Consider the following 21,756-nt stretch of genomic DNA (forward strand, 5'->3'; position numbering starts at 1 on the left):
GTTGATAAAACATTTCTTATGAACAACCTTTTACTAGATTATACGCAGTTCAAGAAAAGTTTTCAGGCATCTGAGTTGGCTCAAAAGAAATCCAAAAGTGACAATTCAGTTTAGTGCAAGACAAAATCAAACATTGCATTTTGCATTATATTGACCTTTATAGTTTGGAAAGATGATATTGTCTTACTTTGTTTCTGTAGCCTCTGATTGAACTTTGAGAACTTTAGATTTAAAAAAAGTTTTCTCTTAGTAAACAGTATGGAAACTTTGCAGGCAATGTGCATAATGTGGATATCTTTGATAGGGCCAATGTAGATGTTCACCTCCTCCCAATTCTTCTGCAAATTCCATTATTATACACTTGCCTCAGATGTGCCAGTAAGTTCTACTAGTATTGATGCGGAGGTTTGAAAAGCATGCATAATGGGTTGCCTGATTTCACACATCATAAAAACCATGATATCCATAGCCTGACAGCTATTTGGTGGGCTGGAGGGAGTACTGTTTATATCAGGGGTATCAAACTTGCGGCATCATGTCATTACCTGACATATCATGACTTTTTCCCCCTTCGCTAAAATGGGGATGGACATGGCCAGTGTGTGACGCATCCGGCCCATGGGCTGCGAGTTTGACACCCCTGGTTTACATGGAGACAACAGAAGGTGAGAAAGTGAATTATTTATTTATTTATTTATTTTTAATATATGGTAGAATTATGGTAGAAATGACAGAAAATATCTGTGGCTTGGGTGGTAGATGGTGGTGGTTTGTTCTCCGAGCTTGCTGTTTAGCTTCTGAACGTTTTGTCACCAGTCTAAGGTGACATCTTCAGCAGGACTTCAGTTGAAAGTTAAAACACCAGATTCCTTGTAAATAAGTCACGGATCCCAATTGTAAGTGCCTGCAAGCTCAGGGCTGGCTAAGCTCACAGGCTGCTCTGCCAAAAGGGCAGATGTGAGGGTTGGAAAAGAAGATTAAGAACTATGGCAGATATCAGAGCACATGACAAAGAGAATACTGCAGAGGAATTCCCTTATTGAGGATTGTAAAAATGAATTTTTCACCTGTCTATGCTGCCTTGTTGGGACCTGCTGATTTGTCAGGCATTAAGTAGAGCTTGTTCCTCTATTGGAATTCCTTATGGGAAGAAAGGAAGGTGCCAGAATCTTCATGAGTAGGGAATTGTCAGTTGCCTGTTTGCTGAGGCCTGGAGGCCCAGTGAGTCTGCTGGTGTGAAGGAGGATCTCAAGCTTCTAACTACTGCTCCCTATCTCGTTTTTCTCTCTTAATTTGAATATTTTATGTTTGAGGATTTTTCTCTTACATGCTTTGTTTGGACTGCTAAAAGAGACCCTTTTGTTTTCAGCCCTTGACCCTGAATGCTTAAGAGTCTGCAGTAAGTTTTTTATTTTGCTGTTACTCATGAGTCAGCTCCCCACCTCTTTCTACAGGGGAGTTTGCCCTATGGATTAACTCTCTTCTTTCCATGATGTAGGTGCTGAGGGCTAAGGTATCCCTGGGTAGAAATGCTGATTATGCCAATAGCCATCTGCTACCTAGAGCCCAGCTGGAGAAAAGCAAAGCAAGGCTCTTTAAACCATGAAAAAGACAGGGAAAGCAAATACTGGATTTAAACCAGGGTGCGTATAAAAAAAGGAATTGCATTTTTTTGTGTGGCAAGTGCAATCAACTTTTTGCAGTGACCTCCAGGTTCACACTGGGGAGAGTGACTGCGGGTGAAGGTTTGTGCATACAGAGTGGTGATAATGGGTACATGGCTCGTGGTCGATTGGAAGAAGAGAGAGTATAAATCCTGAGCTCCTCTACCAATTCTAGTCATATTCACTGGCATACAGTTCTCAGTCTACTCCACCATCTACTTACATTCAAAAATTGTCCATCCTTTATCTAGCACTCCACCACCAACCCTATTCCATTTACAGTGCACATTTGAATAACCATTAAGGAAATTTACATCACTCCTGAAAATCCTTTTCCACATTTTTATCAAAATACTCTCCAGGGAGAGACTGGAGAGAAGGAGTCAGAGCTCCAAAACTGACAAATGTTAAGAACAAAGAAGAAAAGAGATAGTCTTGAGGAGTAACCTTAGAAAGACAGAAAGGGGAGTAATTAAATAATCTAATGCCATCTAAGAAACAGCTGGGTCACTTGATTTTAATTGTGGATCCATCTGGATTTTATTTTAGAATAGAAATCTAATATATACAGACAGACAGAAGATCAATGTTCTAATAAATCATGCATATGCATAAAGGGCGATACTTCCTTCACCTATGAAATAATAGCAACACTCCTTTATAAGATCAGCTAAACCCAAAATACCAATATGGAATACTTTCTAAACCCAAAATAATTGATTTTTGTCTCAGTTGTTACCTCATTTTCATTGCAGCTATACAATTGGCTAGTGTGATAGGGATAACATGGTTGGCATCTGAAAAGAGAAGGCTGACCATAATAGCATACCAAAATTGGCTAGTTTGAAGACAACTGCAAATCATGTAATTCTTTATTTCTAAAAATTGGGGAATGGAATGGAAGCAGCAGAACGGAATTGCCCAGAGGGTCACAACATAATTTTGAATAAAGAATTGGGGAAAGGCAATCATTGTCCAACTATTTATTGTATCTCCCTTAAGAAAATGAGGAACATGGACTGTATTCTAATGGATCCAAAAATGTTCCCCCTTCTGTTACTTTTCCCCCTATTTACCCAACACATTTAAATGGACTTATGGGCAATATAAAAGCAATGTGCTCTTAGCAGCTTGGTTTGGCATCAGATCCCAGCAAATAAGTGTTTATCCATCCAACAAGAATAACCAATGGAGAACTCCTTAGTAAGGGGCTTGTCCATGTCATGACCACCTCCTCTACTTTATCCTTCAATAGAAGACTCTTTCCAGGTAAGTATTCAGAAACATTCCTCTGGGGTCTAATTTCTCCCGAATGCAACAGAACTTCTGAAAATCTGGGTACATCTTCTCAAAATCCTTCCGGGTGCATGCATGGGCCTGGTGACAGAAAATATGTTTTATGATATTGGTCTTGAAAATGGTGTCAACAAGCATAGGATCACAACATCTACACAGAAATAATTCACCTGTTACCCTCTCGATGTGATTATATTGGCTATGGGAGTTGCAAGTTGTAACCCAAAACTTTTGGTAAGCATCCGTCAATAATTCCTGATAGTAATTACAGATGGATGATACTGTAAAATATATCACTCTGTCTATGTAAAGGGACATGGTGGCTCAGTGGCTAAGATGCTGAGCTTGTCGATCGAAAGGTCAGCAGTTCAGCGGTTCGAATCCCTAGTGCCGCGTAATGGGGTGAGCTCCCGTTACCTGTCCCAGCTTCTGCCAACCTAACAGTTCAAAAGCACATAAAAAATGCAAGTAGAAAAATAGGGACCACCTTTAATGGGAAGGTAACAGCATTCTGTGCATCTTTGGTGTTTAGTCATGCCGGCCACATGTCTTTGGACAGCATTGGCTCTTCGGCTTTGAAACAGAGATGAGCACCATCCCGTAGAGTCAGGAACGACTAGCACATATGTGCGAGGGAAACCTTTACCTTTACCTATGTATACATCTATCAATCAGTCACTCTTCCTGCAGTCTGCTTAAAACACTTAGCCTGAATGGGTTATAATCTCTGAGTTGCTAAATTAGCTCCTAGGGACACTTAGAGGATTTACCAATACCTCACTGCCATCTGCCCCACCTGATTTTGTTTTGTAAAATCTTGTAAAGCATAAGAAGCTCTCATGATCTGAACCATAATTTATATTTCCAACATACTGTTGGAAATAAATCCCAGAGGCATTCTTGGGAAATAAAAAGATCTGCAGCTCAGTGCTTGCTTTCAAAGTTTATATCTTTGAGTATTTTAAGGCAAGATACCGGATAACAATTGTGAGCTTGTATAGTTTTCAATTGGACACACTGAATACATGCCTGTGAGAAATAATAATCGAAAAATATAATTTAAGGAATGGAAGGTAATCTACTCCACAGTGCAGGATCCTTCAAACAGGTGGGAGAGTCCACCACCTCCTTAGGCAGTATGTTCTAATGCTGAACTTCTGTTATCAGTAGAAATTTTTTCTTGATGTGAAGCCTAAATCTATACCTTTCTACAATAAGCCAAGAGGCAGAAGTTCTCAGTGGAATGGGACTTTTAGTCTCCTTCCTTGGACACGCCTCCTTCTCCCCCAGCGTTCCTCCTCAGGCAATTCTCCTCTGCCGTTTCTCCTCAGCTGACATACCCCAGTTGTTCGCCCTGGCCAATGGGCCATGGCCCCTCCATCCCACACACTTCGGCACGGCCGATTCGCAGAAGGAGGGTATTAGCCAAGGAGAAACGTCAAAGGAGAATCGCCCGAGAGTAACGCTGGGCGAGAAGGAGGCACAGCCAAGAATAGGAGACTAAAAGTCCTAGACCCATTCTCAGTGATATCAGATACGTTCATATGAGAGAAAGTGAAAAAGTCAAGGTGATTGTCAAGCCTGAAGCTGAACTGGCTGTGGCCCATTTTCTTTTCTGTGTGTGTGGTGGGGAGGGGGGTATCTTTCCTATCAAGGTTTTCAGATCAACTTCAGGCTTGACAGTGATAGCATGCAGTACAACATGGAAAACATGGGTGGGACTTTGATCAGCATTTTATTTATTTCAAGTCTCACTTTAGACTGTCTGTGTCACTTACAGTATTAGTACATGCAGAGCAAGGGCTGGAAAATCCTAGAGATATTGTAGTCTTCCTGCCCACATTTTTATTTTATTTTAAAAATAAAATAAAAATGTTTGGGCAAGAGAATAAGTCTCTTGAAATTGTATGACCTTGAAATTTCAAAGCAGTTTGCTCTTTTTATAGATCAACCAATTTATGTATTCATTTTACTTTTAATTATAGTTGAAATCTCCAAATTTATAAGAACGAAAGTGATAGGAACTAAAATGCTATAGACAGGCAAAATTGTTACACAGCCCTGAGCAGGTGTATAGCAGCCTTCCTATTTCAAGGCTGAGAAAAAATTGTCAGAATTCTATTGACTTAAAAAGGTAGAAGAAAATGTTTGGGATTTAAACCCTGGAGCTGCTGAATTCTGTGTCTTCTTCATGTATATGACTTCTTCTGCAATAAAGCGATTATTCTAAGTTGGGGCCAGATTTTAAAAATCTGTAGAATGGTGAGTATGTTGCTATGATCAAAGCCCTGCTTGTTTTTCATGTATATACAAAAGAGATGGTGTTTCAATCGCAACATACCTGCCATTTTGCAGATCTTCATCCGTGGAGACCCTTAGAGTTGAGCATATGAAAGTTCTGTTGTGAAATTACTACCGAATGTATGGATGAATTTCTGCACAGTAGAGATTTATTGCTGTATCTGGTGGGAAGTCTGACAAAGCCCTGTGATACTGCTGGGTTCAAGCTCAACTTTTATAATGAACAATGATGGAGCAAGCATTTAATCTTAGTATGGTACCCAGCTATGGGACAGCACCAGTGGTGAAATGTAAAATTTGTTACTACTGGTTCTGTGGGCGTGGCTTGGTGGGGTAGTGGTAATTTGACTGGATGGGCGTGGTCAACTTTTTTTTTACTTTTAAAAGCATTTTTCTACAACCTCTTCAGCAGAAGAGGTTGTAAAAAAAATGCTTTTAAAAGCCTCTGATGATCCCAGCTGAGTTGCCTGATCGTCAGAAGCTTTTTTCTTTTTTAAAATTTTTTTCTACAACCTCTCGACTGAAGAGGTTGCAGAAAAAATGCTTTTAAAAGCCTCTGAGGATCCCAGCTGAGCCGCGCAATCATCAGAGGCTTTTTTTTTACTTTTAAAAGCATTTTTTTGGCCGAAGAAGTTGTAGAAAAAATGCTTTTAAAAATAAAAAAAAAGCCTCTGATGATTGCGCGGCTCAGCTGGGCATGGGGGGGGGGGCAGGGATTTTTGCTACCAGTTCTCCGAACCACCCACCGCCATCGCTACTGGATCAGGCAGTCCGGTGGGAGCATTTCACCCCTGGACAGCATATAGGAAATAGTCGATTCTCCCGAGCCGGTAGCAGTGACAATATGATGTCACTGAACCGGTTCTGCCCCCCGCCCCCCCATGCCCCCTCCTGCGTTATTCTTACCTTTTATTTGGCCCCACCCCCAATCTGTTGCTGCCTCCTGAGTCCCAGCTGATGGTTAGAGGGAAAAAAACTGTTTAAACTCTTGCCGTGGGGCTTCAAAGGGCCGCCCTACAGCTGATCAGTGTTAAAAGAAAACAAATGAGTAGACCAGTGCCTGCAAAAATAAATGGGTAGACCAGTGCCTGCAAAAATAAATGGGTAGACCAGTGCCTGCAAAAATAAATGGTAGATCAGTGCCTGCAAAAATACATTAGTAGATCAGTGCCTGCAAAAATAAATGGGTAGACCAGTACCTGCAAAAAATAAATGGGTAGATCGGTACAGCTCTGCAAGCAGTTAAAAGCCTGGTAGACCAGTACCTCTGCTAAATCCTAAATAATTGTCACATGACCATCAAGCCATGCCTACAAAATAAGCCACGCCCACAGAACTGGTAGTAAAAAATTTTAGAAGCCACCCCTTGGATGGATGGTGATTGAAGCATGTGATCGACTGAGGAGTGAGGTTTGGGGGGTTTTGATTTACTGAGGGAAAACCCGGACCTCTCAGATTCGGATTTTCCCAGATGTGCCAGTTTACCTATTCTAGTAAATAGAACTTTGAAAAACGCTTGCTTCAGAGTTTTTATTTGGAGTGGGGGGTTTTCTGGAACACTGACACCTGATTGATAAAAGACTGCATTATTTTCATTTTGTGTTTTTTATGTGCAAAAATGATCTGACTTTGCAAGGTGTCGGTGTTTACTAGAAGAAAAGGATTTAACCTATTACCTTTGCCCAGTGTGGTCTCCCTCCAAACTTCTTCATGACTCCTTCATAGGCAAGCCAGTAGTTAAGGCGTGGAACATCTTTCCCGTAGGGCCTTGAGAAAGAAGCAGCAGCAGAAAGTGAGAACAAGGATTAAATGATTCTCCCTGTTAGGATATGGTTTGAGCCTAACAAGTTGTCCAGGCAATATATGTGTTCTGTGACTTTAATATGAATATGTATTGTGTGACTTTAAAGTTTTACTGCTGATTCATTGTAATGCTGAGTCATGCTGTAATTACATGCTGAACGTATTTAAGAAAGGTACTGAAAGTATTCAGTTGATGATAAGCTACCATAGTGTGTGGAGTTGCTATCATTGTGCTATCGTTGGATGGATTTTATTTTGTTTCCATTTCTATACCGCCCTTCTCCAAATAGGATCTGCTACCATCGTGGTTTCTGAACCAGAGTGAGTTTGTTATTCTAACCAACTACTGTTTGAGTGGTAAGAAGATTTTTGTATCACTGGACTGATTTAACTGGCAAAGACTTGGATTGATTTAAAGACTATGAGATTGTTTTTTCACTATAAAGTAAACTTTTGATAAACCAGTTTGCACATCTCTTATTCATTGCTCTCAGCAATGTTTTTCTGTGCTCTACACTCTGCTGGTTGGTAACACAACAACAATATCCTTAACACTCCCTTAAAGAACATATGTGTGTGGCTCATTACAGAGGGAATCTTCTGCTTTGCCACATCGTGACTACCCCCATCACCCCTATTTGGAAGTCATCCTGAAGGCATCTTAAATGTGGGTTCTTCATGCTGCCCTCGTCATGGGGATTTCAGTAACATTTAGACTGGTGTTTAGCTCACAAGGAGCAACTTCAGCTCATTTGTTTGATTTACAGCACCCAATAGCTTGGTGCTATTTCAGCACTAAGGGAGGGAATGGCTTTTGTTTTAACCTGGCTCCTTTCCAACAAGTCAAGATTCTGCAAGCCCGCATGGTTAAACAATCTCTTTTTTCTTCTTCTTTTAACTCACAAAGCCGAGCATGAGAGGGAGGGTTGTTAGCTCAGGCAAGTAGGCAGTAAGAAAGTCCACATGCCACAAACACTGGGTGACTTTGCTTTCAGCTATCTGTGAAATAGGGAAGGGGGAAAAATACTGGTTCAAAAGTAGTGATGAGGAGAGAGGTCATGCACATTTTGTAATGTGGTCATGGTGCTGGATTGCTGTCAGCATGATTGCAAATGCAGAAGATATCTTTAGTTCTAGTAGAGGCATGATAAGATCATTGTGGGGGTAGGACTTCTTGAAGAGCTTCCAATCTTCACAGTCACAAGATGGTTCTGGTTATTCAGTCTAACTTTCTGAATTGACGTATGTCCAGTAAGCTGGTAGAATGATCTTTAGCCTGGGCCCCTCCAGATATGTTTCAATTTTAGGTCTACGAAATCCCCAGTTGGCTGGAAATTCTTGTAGTTGCATTTTCAGTAAATCTGAAGGGCACTATTGGCTCTTCTAAAATGACTCTTTGACGGAAGTGGGGTGTTGAGGGATAGAAATCTGTTCCTCTCTCTCTCCAGGATCATTCCAGCACTTCTAAAGGAGTGCTGCATCAATTGATCAGTAATTATTAATCTCACCAACAAACACCACTACTCCAGAAGGCCACCTGAAAAGCTTTGTTCCAGACAACTGATAGGTGGCCATATTGTGACCATATTGAATGTCACTCTTCTGAACATAACAGGACAAAGCATTGGGTCAGAATGTACCACAACTTCTTTGCAGCTGAGACTCAGCTTCAAAATAATAATAATAATAGGGTGGATAGCAGAGTTTATATATTATATTGATTTATGCTGGTAAAGGGTATAAATGCTGGTAAAGGCTCATATGCTGGTATGAGCCGAAGTGGCGCAGTGGTTAGAGTGCAGTACTGTAGCTACTTCAGCTGATTGCTAGTTCAGCAGATCAGCAGATCAAATCTCACCGGCTCAAAGTTGACTCAGCCTTCCATCCTTCCGAGGTGGTTAAAATGAGAACCCAGATTGTTGGGGGCAATATGCTAATGCAATATGCTAATATGCAACATGCTATAAGCTAACTTTGTAAACCGCTTAGAGAGGCTGTAAAGCACTATGAAGTGGTATAGAAGTCTAAGTTTAAAAATAAAAGGGTGAACTCACTGCAGGATTGCTGGTTCTTAAGGGTGCTTTTCTAGTAGTTGCCATTGCCCACCCCCTGCCCCCGGGACACCTTATGGAGCACCATGAGCATCCTAGGAAGGAAACTTCTGGAAATAAAACAATGGCTATTGATAGCTACCCTTGTTTCCTCAGAAGCCCTCTCTGTGCCAGACTAAACATCATAGATGGGAGATTGTGGGAAAGAAAACAGAGGTGTTCTGCTAGAGACTGCCGTTAAAGTTGAACAGAAGATGTAAACATTATGAGGAGCCAAAACAGAACTCATTCATCCCTTTTGAACCACAAATCTTTCATGTTTTAAACTCTGCTTTTGGGGCCTAGGGTTAATTAAGCTTCACATTACTTTTCATTGGTACTGAAAGAAACACATACCTCCAATTACTCAGCTTGCCTTCTCCAGTTAAGCCTCCCCACCTTCTCACCTGTACATAATAATGTTGATGTAACAGCTATTCCTCTGGAAACAGGGGCTCAGGAGGAAGTCATCCCCTTGGGTGAAGCGCACTTCTACCGGGTAATGGGCTACCATTTTGGGATTAGTCTCCAATATCCCTTTTAACTCCAGAAGAGCATCCTTTGTTTTCTCACTAAAAAAGAAAAAGAAAAGAAAGACCCACTAGTCAAATCAGACAGTATTTTATAATGGATAATATTATTATCCATACCTTTCTCATAAGGAACCTTGAAGAAGGAATCCAGAAGTTGTTAGGCCAACAGGTACTGCTGAAGGAAGCATTAATCACAGAAGGTGTGTGTGTGGGGGAGAGTATGAGGAAGAGACTCAAACTCCTCATATATAAATAGGAGGGAAAGGAAAACAGAGGCATACTTGCAAAATTCTGTTGCTATATTCAATCTCAATAAAACAGAGTTTGAGTTGTCTTGTAGAGTCAGCTACTTGATCTGGTCACCTTTATAGGGCTGATATAAGTCCATTGGGAGCAACCATTTGCTATTGTTGTTTAATAAAAGAAGGGAATCCTTTCACCCACAAAAGCCTCCAGCGACATTTGTGGCTCTATTGTCAAAGACCATAGAGAGTTATGATTTCCAGATTGTCCAAAGTGATAGCTACACCGAGGGCTTTTAAAAACCACTGTGGACCAGTGGTGGGTTGCCCTTGGTTCGGACTGGTTTGCAAGAACCGGTAGTAAAACTGGCGGGAGGCCCCGCCCACCACCCCGGATGTCATCATTGGTGTTTTGCGCATGTGCAGAAGCAAGGCGCGTGTACAAGCGAAGCGAGCGCACACGCGCAATCCCGTTGCAAACCGATAGTAAAGATAAGTAGAACCCACTCCTGCTGTGGACCAACCTCATGGCTGGAAGTGTGCAGTAAATAAATGAAAGCTAAATAAAGGAAGGCATTCTCAAAATCTCTCATTTTGAAATATTTTTTTTAAAAGTTGGGAAATTGAAAATAATAGAATTAACTTTAAAAAAGACAAATGCTATTCTCTTTAGGAAGAAGAAAGAACCAAATACAGATACATGATTACTTGGCCTGCTAATAACATCTGTGAAAAGAATAGTACTTGATAGTACTTGATTGCAGACTGAATATGAGTCAACCATGGCCAGAAAGAGAAATATAGTTTTAGGTCATAGAAGCGTAGGTCATAAAACTAAAGTTTTCAGATCAAAAAAGAGTTCCATTTTATTCTGTCCGCATCTTGGGAACGATGTCCTGTTTTGGGCAACAATATTTTATGATCAAAACCAATTAGATTCAAGGAAGAACAAATGTGATCCAGGGACCTGAAACAAAATCATATGAAGAGAGATTGAAAGAAATGGGGACTTTTAATTTTCAGAGAATAAGGCCATGAAGGAGATGATAGCACTCTTCAAGCATTTTTTCTTCAGACACAAACAATTATTTTTTAATTACATCAAAGGCAAAATAGATCATTGAAGAGCATATCTATTCATCTGTAATTCTGTGACCTTAAATTTGTAATTCACTTTAGCTAAGCTATCAGTGTTGGTAAATGTAAAGGGAACAAGGAATCACTATGTATTTCAGCCTAAATCCTTGAAGGAAACACAAAGTACAATTATAAAAACTGCCTTGAGATGGGCTTTAAATTCAGCGCCTGTCTTTAAGTGACGATCTTCTGTGTTTGAAAACGATACCAGAATGGAATCAATTAGCAATTACAAGGCTATACATCCAGCGGGCAAAGGTGTAGTAATAAATACACTCTGAATTCAAAGGGAATCCAGAGAGTGATCATCATGCCAGACAAGCTTCACAGCACGGTCTTGTTTCAGCAAACAGTCTGAATTCTGATGTTACACATGGAACAGATTGAGCGTCTGGGTCCATCTGAATGACAAGGGTCAGAAACAGTGACTTCTGATCATTGGTGAAATTGGTGAACTTTTTTTACTACCGGTTCTGTGGGCATGGTGTGGTGGGCGTGGTGTGTCTTGCTGGCCGTGTCTTGCTGGGCGTGTCTTGGTGGGCGTGGCAGGGGAAGGATACTGCAAAATCTCCATTCCCACCCCATTCCAGGGGAAGGATACTACAGAATCCCCATTCCCTTCTCACTCCTGGGGGAAGGCTATTGCAAAATCTCCATTCCCACCCCACTCTGGGGCCAGCCAGAGGTAATATTTGATGGTTTTCCGAACTGCTCAAAATTTCTCTACCGGTTCTTCAGAACCTGTCAGAATCTGCTGGATTTCATCCCTGCTCCTGTCATCTCATCACAGGTGCTAGGGATGGGCCTTTTTTTCAGCTGAAGATAAGTCTTCAGCCAGGGGCATGACAAATCTTATTTTACTTGTTTTCTGTTTCGTATTCCTCAAATGCTTTGGACATCATCTGGCCTATTTTGGTCTGGTTTCAGTTCTTCACCCTGCTGTACTGGAACTTCATTTATTTGAAGATAATGATTTACGGTATATGGTGGCTTTTTCCTTGTAGGGTACTATAGGCAATATTTACGATGTGTCTCTCTCTGATCTCAGAGACCTGTTTCCTTTTCTTCTCCAGCCTTTAAGTTCATTGTACAGGTAGTCCTCGACTTATAAGAGTTCATTTAGTGACTGTTCAAAGTTACAATGGCACTGGAAAAAGTGACTTACGACAATTTTTCACACTTACGACCTTTGTAGCATCCCCATGACCATGTGATCAAAATTTAGATGCTTGGCAAACTGGTTCATACTTATGACCATTGCAGTGTCCCAAGGTCATGTGATCACATTTTGCGACCTTTGACAAGCAAAGTCAATGGGGAAGCCATATTCACTTAACAACCGGGTACTAACTTACTAACTGCAGTGATTCACTTAACAACGGTGGCAAGAAAAGTTGTAAAATGGGGCAAAACTCACTTAACAAATGTCTCACTTATCAACAGAAATTTTTGACTCAATTGTGGTTGTAAGTCAAGGACTACCTATACTGTGGAGTTATTATTACATAAATTATTCTAGATGTGTATTCAAATCTCTCTCTCTGTGTGTGTTATTCCTATATTATCCTATATGTATATTCAACAATATATATATATCCTGAATTATCAATTCAAAGCAGCAAATATACACAATACTCCTATTTTCCGCATAACGTCCACCTTATGTACTGGGTTAGACTGTGAGAGACGGACTGGCTCAAAGTCACCCAGTTGGCTTTCCTGCCTAATAAAAGCCTAGAACTCACAGTCTCCTTTCTAGGTCAGCATCTTAACCACTACACCAATTTGACTCTCAATCTCAAACGATTCAGTGAGAGTAGGATCATGAACACACAGTGAAATAGATTTAACTTTTAATGGTAGAGGTCTGCCTCAGTGGTGAAATTCAATTTTTTTTACTACTGGTTCTGTGGGCATGGCTTGGTGGGCGTGGTGTGGCTTAGTGGGCATGGCTTAGTGGGCATGGCAAAGGAAGGATGCTGCAAAATCTCCATTCCCATCCCACTCTAGGGGAAGGATATTGCAAAATCTCCATTCCCACCCCACTCTAGGACCAGCCAGAGGTGGTATTTGCCGGTTCTCCGAACTACTCAAAATTTCCATACTGGTTCTCCGAACTACTCAAACTTTCCGCTACCGGTTCTCCAGAACCTGTCGGAACCTGCTGGATTTCACCCCTGGTCTGCATGTTAAATTTCAAATATCCTTCAGATTTTGTGGAATCTATTGTTTCTACTGAAAAAAGAGAGAGTCCCATTTGACTTACATGGGAATGGCCCAATCTTGCACATGCTGCTTGAATCGGCATTCATAGTTGAAGATTTTGTAGCTCAAGTTCACATTTTCCACTTTGCCAGTGAAGAGGAGCCAAAAGAAGAAGCGGTTGATCCATGATACCAAGAAGGGCAGGAATGTGCTGCAAGTGAAGGAGAAACAAGAAGCTGAGAAGGACTAGCTTGGTGCTGGAACACCTCGTCTGCATGCCAGAGCCCTCAGTTGGTATTGCTACAGAAGTGATTCTCAAACTTGTGTGGACTTCAACTCCCAGAATTCCCCCGACAGCATGGGGGAATTGGGATTCCTCTCCTGGCAGTCAGGACAGCAAATCTTTCCCAGTTTGGCACCTTCCAAATCTTTGATTACAACTCTGTGACCACCCTTCCCCAATCTGCTATCATCCAGATGTGATGGGATTGCTTTGCCCATCATTCCCTGCTGCCAGAGCCAAGTTGAGTGCTCCTAGTCAAACATTCCTGGGCTGGATTGAAAAAAAAATATCCTGAGCTGCTGAAATTCTGCTTCTCTCATTTCTACTTCGCAGAAGCAGCCAGGAAGCAGCCAGGATGATGATGGTGGTGGTGGAGAGTCAATGCTGGAAGTCATCAAAGGGAGCTTTGTAGTGCAAGACTTTCCCTGGATGGGCAATAAAAGCCTTCCCTATTGTTGCGTCTAAGCAAGCTGTTCATGTCACAGAAGTTATTCACTAACCCAGCACGGAGTCTTACAAAAAGGATGAAAAGGAAGGCATGTGGGAGTGGCAACATATGTCTAGAGCTGTTAGCATTTCTTCCATGGCCTCCTCCTTATTTAAGTACAAGGCTAGCAGCATCAGAAACTAAACAGCATTCTACAAATAAAGTACTGGGCTCGCAATCAACTTTGACTTGGGCTCGCAATCAACATTGCTATTCATTATTTCCCAGGGTGCATTCTAGCAGGCAAAGAAACCTTGCTATCACTCTTCATAGTTATATGGCCATTGATTTCAATAGAATAGCACAATTACAGAGTAAATCTCTAGCCAATCTTGGCTGATTTTGAAAACCTATGCAAAGCCAGATTTGATTTGATTTGATTAAAAACCACCAGGAAACACCTGGGCTGCAGTCTAAACTGAAAATTAAAAAAGCAATGGCAAATCACTTCAGTACAGTTGCCAAGAATACTATCTCAATTTGTGAACACCATGCAAATGAGAATTTACTTTTCAACAATTGATGGATGGATGGATGGATGGATGGATGGATGGATGGATGGATGGATGGGTGGATGGATGGATGGGTGGATGGATGATGGAGGATCAAGTTGTTTTCAACTCCTAGCAACCAGATAGATGTTTCTCCATTGCAACCCATCCCTAATCTATTCTTTCAAGTCTCCCAATGGTGCGTTTTGAGTCCATCCATTATGGGTGGAGCAGTTTCTTTTCTCCACCAATTCAGCAACCTCATAAAGGTGCTTTCATCTTCTGCCCACCAGAGGACAGCCTAAGTTCAGCTATCACACTACTAGAATAAAGAGTGAGATTTACAACAGTAGTAGGAGATTCTGCATGCGTCTGCTTATGAGTAATCTTGCTTGATTCATAGTGTGGGATGAAATCCCTTGACTTCCAGGAATAAAAATCAATCAGAACATCAAATATACTGTCCCAGGTTGATATATTTTAATTCAAGTTTGAAGGCTTAGAGAAGGGGCGGATAAATTCACGAGTGACAACTACAAGAACCCACCCCAAGATAACCTGTATAGAAAACCTCACTGGAAGCAGAAAGCGATGAGATATGAACAAGACAAATGCAGTCCTTCCATCCACCAGGAAATTTTTTTAAAAGAGATGTAGAAACTAACCTGATCCAAAGAAGGAACTCCAACAGATAATATCCAAAGGCATAATCCCAAAACCAGTTTGCTGAGGAAGAGGGAGGCTGCAAAAACAAGAGTATTGGATTTTGATGAACTTGTCAGAAAGCTGGGGATTTGGCTTTTAATCCCATGGTATTATGAGAACCACTTAATGTTAAATTCATCATAAATCCGAGCATGTGTCAACATGGAATTGATTGATTGCACTGATATCCCATCTTTTATTTTTCAGAGCTCATACAGGGTCTTATATGAGGTCCTGCTCTCAATTTATGCCAACAACCACCACCTTGTGGGTCCTTTGGTCTGAGAGACCGAGTGACTGATCCAAACTCACACAGTAAATACCATGGTTGGATCTCTCTGGTCCAAGTCCAAGTCCTTTAATCATTTAATTTTAGTAGGACAGATTAGATGTAACTGTCAGGGTTTCAAGGAACACCCCCAATGAAATAAAGCTCTGAGGCCTGAGGTTCCTCAAAGTTCCAATTTATTAGAGATGTCATGTTGGCACATCTGGGAAAACCCGAATCTGAAAGCTTCCAGGTTTTCCACACCCAGCTGACAGTTCAGAGCCCTGCCCCACACCCTCAACTTCATCACATTGTCCAATCAACTCTTCACACTCAACTGGATACAAACTTCAGGCAGTCTCCATCAGACGCAGACAAAAGTCTTTGAATACGGAATGTTGTTATGATTAATTTTCTGCCGCTCCAGTAACAACCCTCTCCCAACTTCCCCAGCTAAAATATGTGACAGTTAAGAAGCAAAAAAGAAAATTGTCTTCCAAAACTGACAGTAACTTCTTGATCTGTAAAGTGATGACAGTTATGCTTTATCTAAGACGGAGGTTGAATGGGGAAAAACGATAATGGGTAACCCTCTGTTGCAAGTCCTGTTGAAATGAGCAAGACTCAGGTCACTCCATAGCAACTGAAATGTTCTTAATTGCTGCCTTCCTAGTTTTCTTTCTCAAATAAACTTAATGGCAAATAACTTTCATCCTGGTAGCACATACTCACTTTGTTGGTATGATCTTGGTAGATGATGCTTACATTTTCACTGTGAGGGAACCAAAGGAAGCGGAAATACTCAGATTTCTTCAGATGATTTTCTAGGTTGTCAAGAACCTACAAGGTGTTCAAATTGAGAGCTGAATGGACACATCCTTAAATTGGGTGATATTGCTCAAGTTTCTAGTTTGGTGGGCCACCTATGTGACGTGCTAAATAATTTATGTTCAAGAGTGAAATTATGAATTTATTATTTCTCACCTTTCCTCTAGAACCTCGATGAGGAATGCATAATACCCTCTCCTCCATTCTTACTCACAACAGCTGTGTGAAACAGTTAGTTTGGGTTGGGCAATAATGACCATCCCCCTCATCCTCAAGAACTTCCTTGGTAGGGTTAACCTGGGTTTCCCTACTTTATTCAATACTTTAACTATCACACAACCACTGCTTCTCCTCTGCGAGAGCATGATTTTTTCAGCCCATTAATTTGCTGCAAAAAAAGGACACAAACAGATAGTCTACACTCTTCCTAACAGCAAGAACAGTTCAACAGTGGAAACAGCTGTCATCCTTTTCATTGACTGGACAGTTATCTTCTGGGGATGTTTAACTGGGATTCCTGGCCTGAATAGAGCCGTGTTTCTCAACCTTGGCAGCTTGAAGATTCACTTGCTGGCTGGGGAATTGTGGAAGTTGCCAAGGTTGAAACACTGGAGTAGCAGGTTAGATGTGCTGGCCTAAATGTTCCTTCCTGCTCTAGGATGCTCTAGGGAATTCTCATCAATACGAAGATCTCAAAAATAATGCAGATAAAACCTGGGAGTTTTATATAGGGTATATAAAATGCAGTTTTTACAGCTTAAAACTGCACTAAAATATTTTGGGATCCTATTCCCGCCTTCTAAATGTTTTGCTACCAAAATCTGATCAGTGAAACTTCATGCCACCATTGTACAAGATCAGTAATTGTTGTTCGAATTAACTGCTGCTTCCTGCGATGAACCAGCTTAAGTTGGCTTAAAAAGTGCTTAAATGGCTTAAAAATAGAAAATGAGAGATTGGAGAATCACAGCAATCCCAATTCTTCCTATCTGAAAGGTTACAAATTTGCTCTGTGGATGGGAGCCAAGATTGCAGACTTAATAAATCAGAGAGCAAATTTGGTGTAGTGGTTAAGGCAGGGGTGGGTTCTACTTACTTTTACTACCAGTTCACATCGTGCCCGCACTCTCTCTTCCTCGAGCGTGTGCTCTTCTGCGCATGCGCAGATCACCTCTGATGATGTCCAGGCCAGTGGGTGGAGCCTCCCACCGGTTTTACTACTGGTTCTTGCGAACCAGTCCGAACCAGGGGCAACCCACCACTGGGTTAAGGTGCTGGCTTAATTCTAGTCCTATCATAGACATGAAAGCTGACTTTGGGTCAGTCATTCTCTCTCAGCCCAACCCAGATTATAGGGTTATTGTTATGTGAAAAATAGAAGGAGGAAGGAGTATTATGTATGTTACTTATAAAGTAATAAAGTCAGGATAAAAATATAATAAATAAATAAATAATTTAGCAGAAAATCTGAGACAACTGAGGACCTCATTAAATTAGCCTTTCTCAACCTTGGAAGAGCCCTTGAAATAATTTTCAGGATCAGGAAACCCTGCCATCTTCTCTAACTACAAATCATTGCTAAAGAATAGGTTGAGTTTTCTCAGTTCCTTTCTGCAGCCAAGGAATTTATGTTTTCTCCAGCTTTTAGTCATCTTAAAATGGAAAGGTTGCCTTCTATTTGGAAATGGATGGTAGCTCACTATAGATTCCTGTTGAAACCCAGGAAAGAAAATGCTCAAAATTAAAAAATAAAGTAACCATTGCAAAACCAGTGATTTTGTAATCCCTCTCACTTAAACCTATGCCTATGAGGCCATGGGAACTAAGAAGCACAAATTAACATGCAGGAACTGAAGGAGGAGTAAAATATATTGGACAAGAATGGTCCATGGAGACCAACAAAGGTGAGCAGCCACGGAAGCTCAACAATTAATGTTAAAAAAGCATCTGTTTGTACAACCTAATCTGGAAGCTCCTGTGCAAAATCAGAAAAATGAGGTATATATGTGCCAAAGAAAATCATGGCACAAAGAAAAGGGAAAAAGTTGGGAGGGGGATTCATTCTCTTAATTTTACTCTCTCCAGCTGCTTTAGGGAACAGAAAAAGCTTTGAGGATAAACAATGTAATATTGAAGCATATTTATGGAACTGCTGAAAACCAATCAAAGAAGAGAAAAGAAAGAGGCCGCTCTGATTCAGGTATTACATGAAGATGTGAAACCACTGTCTTCTGCATCAAAGATCAGTATTTCTCAGTGACGTAATGCCTGATCCAAGTCATTCATAAAATTATGGGCTCAGATTTAGGTCTTCTAAATCTGAATGTCTGCATCCCTCTTTTAAAATAAGAAGTGCTGCTTTTTATCCAACTTGTCCTTGGTAAATTAGAAAGTCTTCTTCCAATGTCCAGCCTAGTGCCTCTGGAAGCCTATAATCCAGATAGAAAACTAACAAGTCCCCCTTATTAATGGCCCTGCCTTTGCCAGTATCAGGTATTGAGAGAATCAGTTATTCTGAAGGTTTAATTGTAGTTAATTGCAACTGGATTAATCCATCATGCATTCATTTATTGAAGTACTAACATGGACCACCTTTCAAATGTTTGGTGTTTGCCAGATTTATTAGACAATACTGTGGTTCCTAAACATCTAATATGGTTGATTGCTGGGCTGGTTGTGAGTTATGGGAATTATAGTTCTTCTAAGAATGAGATGGGACAAAGATAAGTAGGTAGGTAGGAAGGTAGGCAGGTAGGTAGGTAGCAGTAGCTGTAGCTAAATGGGGCTGGGGCTTGGGCTAGAGATAGAGATAGAAATAGAGATAGAAATAGAGATAGAGATAGAGATAGAGGTAGAGGTAGAGGTAGAGGTATAGGTAGAGGTAGAGGTAGAGGTAGAGGTAGAGGTAGAGGTAGAGATAGAGGTAGAGATATCTCAAGATAGATATAGATGTTTGTAAGGCATTAAGTCTTTCAAAGCTACAGCAACAACAAAAAAGCCAATGAGGAGAAGAGGGAAAAATTCAGTTGCTTGAAAAATTGGCCCATTCACCCCTATTTCTTGTATGCTACCAGTTTCAGTAAAACTGCCCACTCATGGTCTCTGTATTTCCTGAAAAAAGGATATGAGAAAATCTATGCTTGATGGTTGCACCAAGACCTATTAAATCATCCTTAAGTGGGTAGGAATGTAGTAGACTTTTCTTGCAGTTGGTCATCTGTGCTTGGTATTCAGAGGGCTCATCCTAGCTTTTTTTTTTCTTTTTATGATCCTGTAATCCCCTTTATCAGGATGGAGTTGGGGCGACTGAATGGAGCTGAGAGTTTACTGGCCAGATGCCCTTCCTTATGCCTAAGCGGAGTTCGCAGCAGATATTTTCTCTTTGCACCCTGATAGAGAAACATCTGTCACTGCCTAGGATTGAACTGTCAACCTTCCAAGTGAGAGACAAGTGTCTTCACCTCTAGGCCACCTTTTGGCTCTTCCTAGCTATTTCTACATATTTTCATTATCTTTATTGCCATCATTTATCAATTGTCCCCAAACACAAGTTGTCTGGATCAAATATGGATTAAAACATGATAATCACACTGACAATAAAATTTAAGTAATGAAAACTGCATGAACACTAGGCAGTTTGCGATAGTAACAGCATCATCCTTGGAATAAACTTATTGCATATACTTGTCCTTGAAAGCCAGTTTAGGAAATTCCTGTGTGTTGCATCTAAGACAACTTTCCACTAGTCAGATGAATTGGACAATCTCACTTTAAAAAGAGAAAAATATCTTTCTATTTATTTTCTCTACTCCCTGAATAATTTTGCATACCACACCTCACCTTTTAAACTAAAGATGTTTAAAAGTTGTCATTTCTCCTCCGAGGAAAATTGTGGCATGCATTGAACAAAGTTATGAGGCAAATTGTTCTCATCTGAATGTTTCCCTGCTGTCCCCCTCCAGATGGGTTGGGACAGCATAGTCCCTTTTGACAATGTGGGCTGGGAATTTGGAAAGCAGCCCATCTGCCTACAAAAGGCTGCTGTAAGTTATTTGTAGGTCACAGAGACAGAGAGACCAAAATAGGATAATTTGAGCCTGGTCATTTAACAGATTAACAGAGTTGGAAGGGATCTTGTAGGTCTTCTAGTCCAACCCCCCACCCAAGCAGGAGACCCTATACTATGTCTGACAGATGGCAGACCAGTCTCTTCTTGAAAGCTTCCAGTGATGAAGCTCCCACAACTTCTGAAGGCAAACTGTTCCATTGGTTGATTGCTCTCACTGTCAGAAAATTTCTCCTTGTTTCCAGGTTGAATCTCTCCTTGATCAGTTTCCATCCATTATTCCTTGCCTGGCCTTTGGGTGCTTTGGAAAATAACTTGACCCCCTCCTCTCTGTGGCAGTCTCTCAAATATTGGAACACTGCTATCATGTCTCCCCTGGTCCTTCTCTTCACTAGACTAGCCAAGCAGACTAATTGTAACCGTTCATTCTATGTTTTAATCTCCAGGCCTCTAATCACCTTGGTTGCTCTTCTCTGCACTTTTTGTAGAATCTCAACATCTTTTTTATAGTGTTGAGAACTCTGGGTTGATTTGTTTGATGATCCATTTGTTGGTTTTCTTGGCTGTCCACAATATTCTCAGGAGCCTCCTCCAATACCATAGCTCAAAAACGTCAATATTCTTCCTATCTTGCTTCTTCAAATTCCAATGTTTGCTTCCAGAGACTGTCACAGGAATATCATGCCTAACATGATTTTGATCTTTGTAGTTATAGATACATCATGACATTTAAATATCTTTATCAAGGCTTTCATGGCTGCTCTGCCAAGACATAATCTATGGTTTATTTCTTGACTGCTTGCTTACTATTAATGCCTGAAAGGCAGAAGCTATCCAACACTCTGATATCTCCATTGTCAATTCTAAGTAACAAATTGCAGGCTGACTCTGCCCACTGTCAGGTGTTTGATCTTCACCGGCTCAAGGTTGATTCAGCCTTCCATCCTTCTGAGGTTGGTAAAACGGGGACCCAGATTGTTGGGGCAATATTCTGACTCCGTCAACTGCTTAGAGAGGGCTGTAAAGCACTATGAAGTGGTATATAAGTGCAAAGTGTTATTGATAAGTTGTTCTACCTGTTGTCATTAGTTTGGTCTTTATATTTAATTTTAGTCCCATTTTTCACTTTGCTTCTTAACTTTTATTACTAGAGTTTGCATTTTGGGCTACATGTTTAGTGTCATCAGTGTATTGCAAGTTATTGATGTTTCTTCCTCCAATATTAAATCCATGCTCATGTTCTTCCAATCCATCTTTCTTTAATATATATTCAGCATATAGGTTGAATAAATAAATGGAGAGTGAACAGCTCCCATTTATCTTAGAAGCAAACAAGACAAGAATCTTGATATAAAAT

General features: G+C 40.8%; 1 protein-coding gene across 1 annotated transcript in view; it reads right to left on the reverse strand.

The window, feature by feature from the left end:
• Positions 1 to 2,175: 2,175 nt before the first annotated feature.
• Positions 2,176 to 21,756, reverse strand: part of LOC117667687 (L-gulonolactone oxidase-like) — a 40,248-nt gene continuing 20,667 nt past the window's right edge. Inside the window, exons 7-12 of the mRNA XM_034421243.3 lie at positions 16,238 to 16,345; positions 15,198 to 15,274; positions 13,333 to 13,482; positions 9,562 to 9,726; positions 6,938 to 7,028; positions 2,176 to 3,041 (exon numbers count right to left, since the gene is read on the reverse strand). Coding sequence (XP_034277134.2) covers positions 2,913 to 3,041; positions 6,938 to 7,028; positions 9,562 to 9,726; positions 13,333 to 13,482; positions 15,198 to 15,274; positions 16,238 to 16,345 — 720 coding nt within the window. The 3' untranslated portion in view covers positions 2,176 to 2,912. The remainder of the gene's footprint in view (positions 3,042 to 6,937; positions 7,029 to 9,561; positions 9,727 to 13,332; positions 13,483 to 15,197; positions 15,275 to 16,237; positions 16,346 to 21,756) is intronic.

This window comes from Pantherophis guttatus, chromosome 1, assembly GCF_059756535.1.
Source record: "Pantherophis guttatus breed Tessera chromosome 1, ASM5975653v1, whole genome shotgun sequence".
NCBI classification, from domain to species: domain Eukaryota; kingdom Metazoa; phylum Chordata; class Lepidosauria; order Squamata; family Colubridae; genus Pantherophis; species Pantherophis guttatus.